The sequence below is a fragment of the Palaemon carinicauda genome, chromosome 18, assembly GCF_036898095.1.
Source record: "Palaemon carinicauda isolate YSFRI2023 chromosome 18, ASM3689809v2, whole genome shotgun sequence".
NCBI lineage: Eukaryota > Metazoa > Arthropoda > Malacostraca > Decapoda > Palaemonidae > Palaemon > Palaemon carinicauda.
The window spans coordinates 81140460-81156032 of NC_090742.1; the positions used below are offsets into that span (position 1 = coordinate 81140460).

At 29.7% G+C, this 15573-nt stretch overlaps 1 protein-coding gene across 1 annotated transcript in view; it reads right to left on the reverse strand.

Moving 5' to 3' along the window:
• The window catches only part of LOC137657393 (glutamate receptor ionotropic, delta-2-like), a 45079-nt gene extending 29761 nt beyond the window's left edge, over positions 1-15318 (reverse strand). Inside the window, exons 1-2 of the mRNA XM_068391730.1 lie at positions 15074-15318; positions 13688-13815 (exon numbers count right to left, since the gene is read on the reverse strand). Of these exons, the coding sequence (XP_068247831.1) occupies positions 13688-13815; positions 15074-15318 (373 nt within the window). The remainder of the gene's footprint in view (positions 1-13687; positions 13816-15073) is intronic.
• Positions 15319-15573: the final 255 nt, after the last annotated feature.

Genomic DNA, 15573 nt, shown 5'->3' on the forward strand with positions numbered 1-15573 from the left:
TAATTTATCAATAGCGGAATGCTGTATGTCTATCATAATTATAAATAGCAGAATGGTGTGAATCCATCATAATTGTCAACAGCAGAATGCTGTCAATCTATCATAATCATCAATAGCAGAGTGCTGTCAATCTATCATAATTATCGATATCACAATGTTGTCAATCTATCATAATAATCAATAGCAGAGTGCCATCAATCTATCATAATTATTAATAACGGAATGCTGTCAATCCATTATGAATAGCAGAATGATGTGAATCCATCATAATTGTCAACAGCAGAATGCTGTCAATCTATCATAATTATCGATATAACAATGTTATCAATCTGTCATAATTATCAATAGCAGATGCCATCAATCTATCATAATTATTAATAGCGGAATGGTGGCAATCCATTATAAGTGTTCATAGCAGAAGGCTGTCAACCTATAAAAATTATCTATAGCATAATGCTGTCAATCGATCATAATTATCGACAGAAGAAGGCTGTCAATATATCATAATTAACAATAGCAGAATGCTTTCAATCCATTATAATTTTCAATAGCAAAATTCGGTCAATCTGTCATAATTATCAATAGCAGAATACTGTCAATCTATCATAATTATTGATAGCAGAATACCGTCAATCTATCATAATTATCAAATGAGATTGCTGTTAATCTATCAAAATTATCAATAGAAGAATGCTGTCAATCTATCATAACTATTAATAGTAGAATGGTGTCAATCTATCATGATTATTAATAACAGAATACGGTCAATCTATTATAATTATCGATAGCAGAATGTTGTCAATGTATCATGATTATCAATAGCTGAATACAGTAAATCTATCATAATTATCAATATCAGAATGCTGTCAATCTATCATAATTATCGATAGCAAAATTCTATCGATCTATCATAATTATCAATAACAGAAGGTATTCAATCGATCATAATTATCTATAGCAGATTGCTGTTAATCTATCATAATTATTGATAGCAGAATGCAGTCAATCAAACATAATTATCATATACAGAATGTACTCAATCGATCATAATTATCAATAGCAGAATGCTGTCAATCTATCATTATTATTGATAGCAAAATTCTGTCAATCAATCATAATTATCAATAACAGAAGTTAGTCAATCGATCATAATTATCGATAGCAGAATGCTGTCAATCTATCATACTTATCGATAGCAAACTGTGGTCAATCAATCATAATCAGCGATAGCAGAACGCTGTCAATCCATCATAATTATTGATAGAAAAAGGAAAATAGTCGATAGGAGAATGCTATTAATCTATCATAATCATTTATACAGGAATGCTGTTATTCTGTCATAATTATCCATAGCAGAATGCTGTCAATCTATTATAATTATTAATAGGAAAATGCTGTCAATCTATCAAAATTACCGATAGTAGAATGCTGTTAATCTATCATAATTATTAATAGCAGAATGATGTCAACCTATCATGATTATGGATGGCAAAATGTTGTCTATCTACTGTAAATATCAGTAACGGAATGCTGTTACTCCTCCATAATCATAGCAGAATGCTGTCAATCCATCATAATAATCAATAGCAGAATGCTCTCAACCTATCATGAATTATCGATAGCAAAATGCGGTCAATCCATCATGTTTGTCGATAGCAGAATGTTGTCATTCCATCATAATTGTCGATAACAAAATGCGGTCAATCTATCATGTTTGTCGATAGCAGAATGTTGTCATTCCATCATAATTGTCGATAGCAAAATGTTTCCAATCTATCATAATTACCAAAAGCAAAATGCTGTTATTCGATCATAATTATTGATAGCAGAATGCTGTCAATCTATCATATTTATCGATAACAAAATGCTGTTAATCTGTCATAATTATCGAAAGAAAAATGCTGTCATTATACCATAATCATCAATATCAGAATGTAGTCTATCCATCATGATTATCAATAGCAAAATGCTGTCAATCTATCATAATTATCAATAGCGGAATGCTGTCAATCCATTATAAACTAATTATCGATCGCAGAATGCTGTTAACGTATCAAAAATATCTATAGCTAATGGTGACAATCTATCCTAATTATTGATAGCAGAATGCTGTCAAATCATTATAATTATCGATGATAGAATGCCATCAATCTATCATAATTATCGATGGCAAAATGCGGTCAATCCATCATAATTATCAAGGGCAGAATGCGGTCAATCAATCATGATTAATTATAGCAAAATGCGGTCAATCTATCATAGTAATCGATAGCAGAATGCTATCAATCAATCATAATTATCATTAACAGAATGTAGTCTTTTGATCATAATTATCGATAGCAGAATCCTGTCAATCTATCATAATTATCGATAGCAGAATGGGGTTAATCTATCATAATTATCGATAGCAGAATGCTTTCAATCCATCATAATTATTGATAGCAAAATGCGGTCAATCTATCATAATAATCGATAGCAGAATGCTATCAATTAACCAATATTATCAATAAAAGAGTGTAGTCAATTGATCATAATTACCGATAGCAGAATGCTGTCAATCCATCATAATTATTGATAGCAAAATGCGGTCACTTTATCATAATTATCGACAGCAGAATGCTGTCAATCAATCATGATTATCAATAACAGAATATAATCAATCGATCATAATTATCGATAGCAGAGTGCTGTCCATCTATTATAATTATCGATAGCAGAATGCAATCAATCTATCATAATTATCAGTAACAGAATGTATTCAATCGATCATAATTATTGATAGCAGAGTGCTGCCAATCTGTCGTAATTATCGCTAATAGAACATAGTCAATCGATCATAATTATCGATAACAGAATACTGTCAATCTATCGTAATTATCGCTAATAGAACATAGTCCATCAATCATAATTATCGATAGCAGAATGCTGCCAATCTGTCATAATTATCGATAGCAGAATTCTGTCCATCTATCATAATCATCAATAACAGAATGTATTCAATCGATAATAATCATCGATAACAGATTGCTGTCAATCTATCATAATTATCGATAGCAGACTACAGTCAATCAATCGTAATTATCAATAACAGAATGTACTCAATCGATCATAAGTAGCGATAGCAGAATGCTGTCAATCTATCATAATTATCGATAGCAGAATGCGGTCAATCTATCATAATTATCAATAACAGAGTGTAGTCAATTGATCATAATTATCGATAGCAGAGTGAAGTCAATCGATCATAATAATTGATAGCAGAATGCTGTCAATCTATCATAATTATTGATAGCAGAATTCTGTCAATCAATCATAATTATTAATAACAGAATATAGTCAATCGATCATAATTATCGATAGCAGAATGCTATCAATCTATCATAATCATTGATACAGGAATGCATTTCATCTGTCATACTCATACATCGCAGAATGTTGTCAATCTATTATAATTATTAATAGGAAAATACTATCAATCTATCATAATTACCGATAGTAAAATGCTGTTAATCCATCATAATTGTCGATAGTATAATGTTGTCAATCCATCATAATTGTCGATAGTAGAATGTTGTCAATCCATCATAATTGTCGATATTAGAGTGTTGTCAATCCATCATAATTGTCGATAGCAGAATGTTGCTAATCCATCATAATTATCAATAACAGAATGTACTCAATCGATCATAATTATCGATAGCAGAATGCGGTCAATCTATCATACTTATCAATAGCAAACTGTGGTCAATCAATCATAATTATCGATAACAGAATGCTGTCAATCCATCATAATTATAAAGGGCAGAATGCAGTCAATACATCATAATTATCAATAGCAGAATACTGACAATCAATCATGATTATCAATAGAAGACTGCTGTCAATCTATCATAATTATCAATAATAGAATACGGTAAATCTATCATAATAATCTATAGCAGAATGCTGTAAATCCATCATAATTATCAATAGCAGAATGCAGTTAATCTATGATAATTATCAATGGAAGAATGCTGTTAATCTATCATAATTATCGAAAGCAGAATGCTGTCAATCTATCATAATTATCAATAGCAGAATACTGTCAATATATCTAATTTATCAATAGCGGAATGCTGTATGTCTATCATAATTATAAATAGCAGAATGATGTGAATCCATCATAATTGTCAACAGCAGAATGCTGTCAATCTATCATAATCATCAATAGCAGAGTGCTGTCAATCTATCATAATTATCGATATCACAATGTTGTCAATCTATCATAATAATCAATAGCAGAGTGCCATCAATCTATCATAATTATTAATAGCGGAATGCTGTCAATCCATTATGAATAGCAGAATGATGTGAATCCATCATAATTGTCAACAGCAGAATGCTGTCAATCTATCATAATTATCGATATAGCAATGTTGTCAATCTGTCATAATTATCAATAGCAGAGTGCCATCAATCTATCATAATTATTAATAGCGGAATGGTGGTAATCCATTATAAGTGTTCATAGCAGAAGGCTGTCAACTTATAAAAATTATCTATAGCATAATGCTGTCAATCGATCATAATTATCGACAGAAGAAGGCTGTGAATATATTATAATTAACAATAGCAGAATGCTTTCAATCCATTATAATTTTCAATAGCAAAATTCGGTCAATCTGTCATAATTATCAATAGCAGAATACTGTCAATCTATCATAATTATTGATAGCAGAATACAGTCAATCTATCATAATTATCAAATGAGAATGCTGTTAATCTATCAAAATTATCAATAGAAGAATGCTGTCAATCTATCATAACTATTAATAGTAGAATGGTGTCAATCTATCATAATTATTAATAACAGAATACGGTCAATCTATTATAATTATCGATAGCAGAATGTTGTCAATGTATCATAATTATCAATAGCTGAATACAGTAAATCTATCATAATTATCAATATCAGAATGCTGTTAATCTATCATAATTATCGTTAGCAAAATTCTATCGATCTATCATAATTATCAATAACAGAAGGTATTCAATCGATCATAATTATCTATAGCAGATTACTGTTAATCTATCATAATTATCGATAGCAGAATGCAGTCAATCAATCATAATTATCAAATACAGAATGTACTCAATCGATCATAATTATCAATAGCAGAATGCTGTCAATCTATCATTATTATTGATAGCAAAATTCTGTCAATCAATCATAATTATCAATAACAGAAGTTAGTCAATCGATCATAATTATCGATAGCAGAATGCTGTCAATCTATCATACTTATCGATAGCAAACTGTGGTCAATCAATCATAATCAGCGATAGCAGAATGCTGTCAATCCATCATAATTATTGATAGCAAAAGGAAAATAGTCGATAGGAGAATGCTATTAATCTATCATAATCATTTATACAGGAATGCTGTTATTCTGTCATAATTATCCATAGCAGAATGCTGTCAATCTATTATAATTATTAATAGGAAAATGCTGTCAATCTATCAAAATTACCGATAGTAGAATGCTGTTAATCTATCATAATTATTAATAGCAGAATGATGTCAACCTATCATGATTATGGATGGCAAAATGTTGTCTATCTACTGTAAATATCAGTAACGGAATGCTGTTACTCCTCCATAATCATAGCAGAATGCTGTAAATCCATCATAATAATCAATAGCAGAATGCTCTCAACCTATCATGAATTATCGATAGCAAAATGCGGTCAATCCATCATGTTTGTCGATAGCAGAATGTTATCATTCCATCATAATTGTCGATAGCAAAATGCGGTCAATCTATCATGTTTGTCGATAGCAGAATGTTGTCATTCCATCATAATTGTCGATAGCAAAATGTTTCCAATCTATCATACTTACCAAAAGCAAAATGCTGTTATTCGATCATAATTATTGATAGCAGAATGCTGTCAATCTATCATATTTATCGATAGCAAAATGCTGTTAATCTGTCATAATTATCGAAAGAAAAATGCTGTCATTTTACCATAATCATCAATATCAGAATGTAGTCTATCCATCATAATTATCAATAGCAAAATGCTGTCAATCTATCATAATTATCAATAGCGGAATGCTGTCAATCCATTATAAACTAATTATCGATCGCAGAATGCTGTTAACGTATCAAAAATATCTATAGCTAATGGTGACAATCTATCCTAATTATTGATAGCAGAATGCTGTCAACTCATTATAATTATCGATAATAGAATGCCATCAATCTATCATAATTATCGATGGCAAAATGCGGTCAATCCATCATAATTATCAAGGGCAGAATACGGTCAATCAATCATGATTATCAATAGCAGACTGCTGACAATCTATCATAATTATCAAAAGTAGAATGCGGAAAATCTATCATAATTATCAATAACAGAATGCTGCCAATCCATCATAATTATCAATAGCAGAATGCAGTCAATCTATCATAATTATCAGTAGCCGAATGATGTCAATCCATCATAATTCTCAATAGCAGAATGCAGTTAATCTATGATAATCATCAATAAAAGAATGCTGTCAATCTGTCATATTTATAGATAGCAGAATGCTGTCAATCTATCATAAATATCAATAGCAGAAAGCTGTCAATCTATCAAATTTATCAATAGCAGAATGCTGTATGTCTATCATAATTATCAATAGCAGAAGGATGTGAATCCATCATAATTGTCAACAGCAGAATGCGGTCAATCTATCATAATCATCAATAGCAGATTACTGTTAATCTATCATAATTATCGATATCAAAATATTGACAATCTATCATAATTATCAATAGCAGAATACCGTCAATCTATCATAATTATTAATAGCGGAATGCTATCAATCCATTATAAGTATCGACAGCAGAAGGCTGTCAACCTATCAAAATTATCTATAGCAAAAGGCTGTCAATCGATCATAATTATCGATAGCGAAAGGCTGTCAATATATCATAATTAACAATAGCAGAATGCTTTCAATCCGTCATATTTTTCAATAGCAAAATTCGGTCAATCTGTCATAATCCTCAATAGCAGAATACTGTCAATCTATCATGATTATCAATAGAAGAATACTGTCAATCTATCATCATTATTGATAGCAGAATGCTGTCAATTTATCATATTTATCAATAGCAGAATGCTGTTAATCTATCATAACTATCAATAGTTGAATGCTGTCAATCCATCATAAATGTCAACAGCAGAATGCGGTCAATCTATCAAAATTATCAATAGCAGAATGTTGTCAATGTATCATAATTATCAATAGCCTAATACAATCAATCTATCATAATTATCGATGTCAGAATGTTTTTAATCTATCAAAATTATCTATAGCAAAATGCTGTCAATCTATCATAATTATCAATATCAGAATGCGGTCAATCTATCATGATTATCAATAGCAGAATGCAGTCAATCTATCATAATTATTAATAACAAAATGCTGTCAATCTATCATAAATATCGATAACAAAATGCTGTCAATCTATCATAATTATCAATAGCAGAATGCTCTCAATCTATCATAATTATCAATTGCAGAATGCTGTCAATCTATCATGATTATCAATAGCAGAATATAATCGGTCTATTATAATTATTAAATATCAGAAATGCTCCCAATCCATCATGATTATCGATAGCAGAAGGCAATCAATCTATCATAAGTATCGATAGCAGAATGTCGTCAATCTATCATAATTATCGATAGAAGAATGCTCAATCCATCATAATTATCGATAGCAGAATACTGTTATTATATTATAATTATCAATAGCAGAATGCTGTAAATCTATCATAATTTTGAATAGCAGAATACTGTCAATCTATCATAATTATTGATAACAGAATTCTGTTAATCAATCATAATTATCGATAGCCGATTAAGATCAATCTGTTATAATTATCGATAGTAAAATGTGGTCAATCGGTCATAATTCTCGATAGCCGAATGCTGTCAATCTCTCATAATTATCAATAGCAGAATTATGTCAATCTATCATAATTATCAATAGCTGAATGCTGTCAATCCGTTATAAGTATCAATAGCAGAATGCTGTCAACATATCAAAAATATCTACAGCAAAATGCTGTCAATCTATCATAATTATCAAAAGCAGAAGGCTGTCAATATATCATAATTATCGAGAGAGGAATGCTGTCAATATATCATAAATGTCAAGAGCAGGATGCAGTTAATCTATCATAATTATCGATATCAGAATGTTGTCAATCTATCAAAATTATCAATAGCAGAATGCTGTCAATCGATCATAATTATCAATAGCAGAATTCCGTTACTCTATCATAATCATCAATAGCAGAATGCTGTCAATCTATCAAATTTATCAATAGTAGAATGCAGTCAATGTATCATAATTATTAATAGCAGAATGCGGTTAATCTATCATAATTATCGATAGCAGTATGCTGTCAATCTATCATAATTATCTATAGCAGAATGCTGTCAATCTATCATAATTATCAATAGTAGAATGCTGTTGATCTATCAGGATTATTAACAGCATATTTAAGTTAATCTATTACAATTATTAATAAAAGAATACAGTCAATCTATGATAATTATCGATATCAGAATATTGTCAATTTATCAAAATTATCAATAGCAGAATGATGTCAATCAATCATAACTATCAAGAGCAGAACGCATTCAATCTATCATTATTTTCAATAGTAGAATGCAGTCAATCTATCATAATTATTAATAGCAGAATACGGTCAATATATCATAATTATCGGTCGCAGCCTCCTACCAATCTTTCAAAATTATCAATGGCAGAATGCTGTCAATCTATTATGATTATCAATAGCAAAATGTGGTCAATCTATCTTAATTATCAATAGCAAAATACTGTCAATCTACCATAAATATTTATAGCCTAATGCTGTCAATCTATCATAATCATCAATAGCCGAATGCTGTCAATCTATCATGATTATTGATAACAAAATGCTGTCAATCTATCATAATTATCGATAGCGGAATACTGTCAATCTATCATAATTAGCGATAGCAGAATGCTGTCAATATATCATCATTATTTATAGCATAATGCTGTCAATCTATCATAATTATTGATAGCAGAATGCTGTCAATCTATCATAATTATCAATAACAGAATGGTGTCAAACTATCATAATCATTGATAACAAAATGCTTTCAGTCTATATAATTATCAATAGCAGAATGCTCCCAATCTATCATAATTATCAATTGCTGAATGCTGTCAATATATCATGATTATCGGTAGCAGAATGCAATCAATCTAACAAAAGTATCGATGGCAGAATGTTGTCAATCTATCATAATTATCGATAGCAGAATACTGTTAATATATCATAATTATCAATAGCAGAATGATGTTAATCAATCATAATTATTGATTACAGAATTCTGTAAATTAATCATAACTATCGATAGCAGAATGTTGGCAATATGTCATAATTATTGATAACAGATTGATGTCAGTTCTCATAGTTATCTATAGCCGATTACGGTCAATCTGTCATAATTATCGATAGTAAAATGTGGTCACTTTATCATAATTATCAATAGCAGAATCCTGTCAATCTATCATAATTATCGATAGTAGAATTCTGTCAATCTATCATAATTATCAATAAAAGAATGCTGTTAATCTATCATAATTATTGATTAAAAAATTCTGTCTATCTATCATAATTATCAACAGCAGAATGCTCTCAATCTATCATAATTATCAATATCAGAATGCTCTCAATCTATCATGATTATCGATAGCAGAATGCTCTCAATCTATCATAGTATCGATAGTAGAATGTTGTCAATCTATCATAATTATCGATAGCAGAATGTTGTCAATCTATCATAATTATCGATAGAAGAATGCCTAATCCATCATAATTATTGATAGCAGAATACTGTTAAAATATCATAATTATCAATAGCAGAATGCTGTCAATCTATCAAATCATTGATAGCAGAATTCTGTTAATCTGTCATAATTATCAATAGCATATTACTGTCAATCTATCATAATTATCGTTAGCAAAATGCAGTCAATCTATCGTAATTATTGATAGCAGAATTCTGTCAATTTATCATGATTATCAGTTGCAAAATGCAGTCACTCCATCATAATTATCGGTAGCAGAATGCTGTCAATCTATCATAATCATCAATAGGAGAACGCTGTTAATCCATCATAATTATCGATAGCCGAATTTTGTCAATCCGTCATAATTATCGATAAAATAATGCTGTCACCCCATCATAATTATTGATTGCAGAATGCAGTCAATCCAAATTATTGATAGCAGAATGCTCTTAATCTATAATGATTATCGATAGCAGAATATTGCCAATCTATTATAATTAATTATTGCAGAATGCTGTCAATCTATCATAATTATCAATAGCAAAACGCTGTCAATCTATCATAATTATCAATTGCTGAATGCTTATAATCCATTATAATTATCGATAGCAGAATGCTGATAATCCATTATAATTATCGATAGCAGAATGCTATCAATCTATCATAATTATCGATATAAAAAAGCTGTCAAACCATCATAATTATCGATAGCACAATGCTGTTAATATATCATAAATATCTATAGCATATTGCGGTCAATCTATCATAATTATCAATATTAGAATGCTGTCAATTTATAATGATTATCAATAGCAAAATGTTGTCAATCTATCAAAATTATCGATAGCAGAATGCTGTCAATCTATCATAATTATCAATAGCAGAATGATGTTAATCAATCATAAATATCAAGAGCAGAATGCGGTCAATCTATCATGATTATCAATAGCAGAATACAGTCAATCTATCATAATTATCATTAGCAGAATAGGGTCAATATATCATAATTATCGATAGCAGAATACTGTCAATCTATCAAAATTATCGATAGCAGAATGCTGCCAACCTATCATAATTATCAATAGCAGAATGCTGCCATTCTATCATAATTATCAATAGAAAAATGTGGCCAATCTATCTTAATTATCAATAGCATAATGCTGACATTCTATTATAATTATTGATAACAAAATATGGTAAATCTATCACAATTATCGATAGTAAAATGCAGTCAATCTCTCATAATTATCAATAGCAGATTGCTGTTAATCTATCATCATTATCGATAGCAGAATGCTGTCAATCTATCATAATTGTAGATTGCAGAATGTAGTCAATCTATCATAATTATTGATCACAGAATGCTGCCAATCTATCATAGTTATCAATAACAGAATGTTGTCAGTCTATCATAATTATTGATAACAAAATGCTGTCCAAATATCAAAATTATCAATAGCAGAATGCTGTAAATCTATCATAATCATCAATAGCAGAATTCTGTCAATCTATCATAATTACTAATAATAGAATTCTGTCAATCAATCATAATTATCGATAGCCGTATGCTGGTAATATATCATAATTATTGATAGCAGAATGCTGTCAATTCTCATAATTATCGATAGCTGATTGTGGTCAATCTGTCATAATTATCGTTAGTAGAATGCAGTCAATTTATCATAATTATCAATAGAACACGGTCAATCAATTATAATCATCGATAGACAAATACTGTTAACCTACAATAATTATCAATAGCAGAATACAGTAAATCGATTATAATTATCGATAGCAGAATGCTGTCAATCTATCTTGATTTTGCTAGCAGAATGCTGTCAATCTATCATGATTATCGGTAGCAGAATGCTGTCAATCTATCATGATTATCGATAGCAGAATGCTGTCAATCCGTCATAATTATCGTTAGCAGAATGCAGTCAATTTATCATAATTATCGATAGAACGTGGTTAATTAATCATAATCATCGATGGACGAATCCTTTTAACCTATCATAATTATCAATGGCAAAATACAGTAAATTGATTTTAATTATCGATGGCAGAATGCTGTTAATCTATCATAATTATCGATAGCAGAATAGTGTCAATTTATCATGATTATCGATTGAACGCGTTTAATCGATCATGATCATTGATAGACGAATACTGTTAACCTATCATCATTTTCGATAGTACAATGCAGTCAATCAATTATAATTGTCAATAGCAGAATGCTGTCAATTTATCATAATTATTGATAGGAAAATTGTGTCAATCCATCATAATTATCGATAAAAGAATGCTGTCAATCGATCATAATTATTGATAGCAGAATGCAGTCAATCTCTCTTAATAATCGATAGCAGAATGCTGTCAATCTATCATAATTATCAATAGCAGAGTGCTGTAAAATATCAAAATCCTTGATAGCAGAATGCTGTTAATCTGTCATAATTATCAATACCATATTACTCTCAATCTATCATAATTATTGATAGCAGAATACTGTCAATCTATCATGATTATCAGTAGTTCAACACTGTCACTCCATTATCATCATCGATAGCAGAATGCTGTCAACCAATCCTAATTATCGCTAGGAGCATATAATCAATCTATCGTAATCATTGATAGCAGAATACTGACAATCTATCATGATTACTGATTACAAAATGCTGTCAATCTATCATAATTATCAATAGCAAAATTATGTAAATCTATCATAATTATTGATAGCAGAATGTTGACAATCCATTATAATAATCGATAGCATAATGCTGTCAATCTATCATAATTATCGATATAAAAAAGCTGTCAAACCATCATAATTATCGATAGCACAATGCTGTTAATATGTCATAATTATCCATAGCATATTGCTGTCAATCTATCATAATCATCAATAGCAGAATGCTGTCACTCCATCATAATTATCAATAGCGGAATGCAGTCAATTTATCATAATTATCAATAGCAGAATGCTGTCACTCCATCATATTTATCAATAGCAGAATGCAGTCAATCTATCATAATTATCAATAGCAAAATGCTGTCAATCTATCATAATTATCGATAGCAGAATGCTGTCAATCTCTCAAAATTATCAATAGCAGAATACTGTCAATCTATCATGATTATTGATAACAAAATGCTGTCAATCTATCATAATTATCGATAGCAGAATGTTGTCATTCTATCATAATTATGGATAGCAGAATGCTGCCAATCTGTCATAATTATTGATAGCAGAATGCGGTCAATCCATCATATTTATCGATAGAAGAATGCTTTTAATCTGTCACAATTATTGATAACAGAATTTTGTCTATCTATCATGATTATCAATAGCAGAATACTGTCAATACATCATAATTATCAATAGAACAGTGCTGTCAATCTATCATAATTATTGATAGCAGAATGCTGTCAATCCATCATAATTATTGATAGAAGAATGTTTTCAATCTATTATAATTATTGATAACAGAATGCTGTTAATCTCTCATAATTATCGATATCAGAATACTGTTAATCTATCATAATTATTGAAAGGAGAATACTGTCAATCCATCATAATTATCAATAGCAAAATGCAGTCAATCTATCATAATTATTGATATAAGAATGCTCTCAATCTCTCATAATTATTGATAACAGAATGTTGTCAATCTATCATAATTATTGATACCAGAATGTTGCCAATCCACCATAATCATTGATAGAACAATGTATTCAAGCCATCATAATTATTGGTAGTAGGACACTTACAAAACGTCAATTACACTCACCAGTTATTGTGATTTCATTAATGGCAAAGTCGACTTCTCTTCGGGCAACCATTCCAATCATGCCATCGACAGTCCCGTCCGGTTGTGGTCCTCCCCATCTATTTTCTGGATCCGGTTTCAGCTTATAACTAAAAATGTAGATGTAAGATGTGGAGCTGACCATATACAGACATTAATTGATTGATTGATTTGCCTTTCAACCTGTTTTCCCTTGGTAAAACTAAATTCTTAACTATCCACCGAATGTTTACCCTTTTCTGACTACTTTGAGGGGGTGCCGTTAGGTGATAACTGAGGGGAGACGTGCTTGCAACTAACTTTATTTCTGAGATAAACGTCACAAAAAAAATCTAACATAATAATTCATGAACATTCAGTCTTTAACAAGTTGTTATCAGTGCGAGGGGAGACCGATATATATATATATATATATATATATATATATATATATATATATATATATATATATATATGTATATATGTATATATATATATATATATATAAATATATTTCTATCTATCTATATATATAGATATATATAGATATATATATATATATATATATATATATATATATATATATATATATATATATGTATATATATATATATATATATATATATATATATATATATATATATATATATATATATATATATATATGTATATATATATATATATATATATATATATATATATATATATATATAAAGAAATACCGTTACAGTTTACGAGCGTATGTGAAATACGTGCAGTACACTACTTTCTCTTGAAACTGAATCACCTTCATTGAAAAAAAAAGTCTGTAAAATTACAGTTGCTATTTTTCCATTGTTACCCATATTTGCACATTAAAAATCTTCTTGGTAAAGTTAGGTTTATTAGGATAATATTTAAAGCAACTTAAGGCTATAGTAAAATGAAATGTGAGACGAGATAAGGAGTAGAAGAAATAATGGTGATGAAAAGCTTATATCAATTATAATTGAAATAGGAAAATGGCCTCTTATTAATATTCAAAGTTAAATTTTCCATCGAGTTGCTAAATGCTCTGACGAGATTATGATGGTTATTCGTATTATTCTGAAAATTCATTTGTTACCAACAATATTAAAGCGTATCATTGACAGAATCTATGATTAATAAATATACCAAGTTGATACCAGAAATTTTTCGATACATAACTGAAAAAAAAAAAATTACGAAAAAAAAGTTACCTGGAAAACATGCTTGATTATCTATTAGAAGAACGCCTTCTTTTTGCTGAAACAAGTTTTTTTAGTCCAGGTACAAAAAGAAAACGAAAATGCCAAATCAAATGTATGAAATAGAGAAAATATGCTTGTTAAAAACAATATAAATAAATATGCTGGATAATTTTCTTACGTGAAATTGAGTTTGACTGCCATGCTGTTGAGAATATTGCAATCAATGCCCGAATGGGGCAGAGCGTTATTCTCGTCCAGGGGGGTGATTTTGAAGTAGGGCCAGTTGTCTACGACAGCTGATTTGAGCTCCCTTCCTCGGAAGTCGCTGTAGACCTCCAGCAGATCAGGAGTTAGGGGGCGTTTGAGAGACAAGGAATCTGCCTTGTTTACATCGTGCCAGCGATAACTTCCAGCCGACCTCATACTGTACAGATATGATTAATTCTAGGTCTGAAACTGTATAAGATTTCCAAGTTTCTTCTATGAACTTATCTTAAGCTTTTTAAGAGACACTTTTCCTTAAAAAATAAAGATAAAATAAACATAGAATAGATGATTACAGGCAAATGGTTTTGGAAGAAAGCTCTTGCATGTAAATGAAAGAAGTCAAAAATAGAAAGATGTATGAATGAATATTATCATGACATACGTGGCCTTAAAAAGGTTAGAAACTAAAAA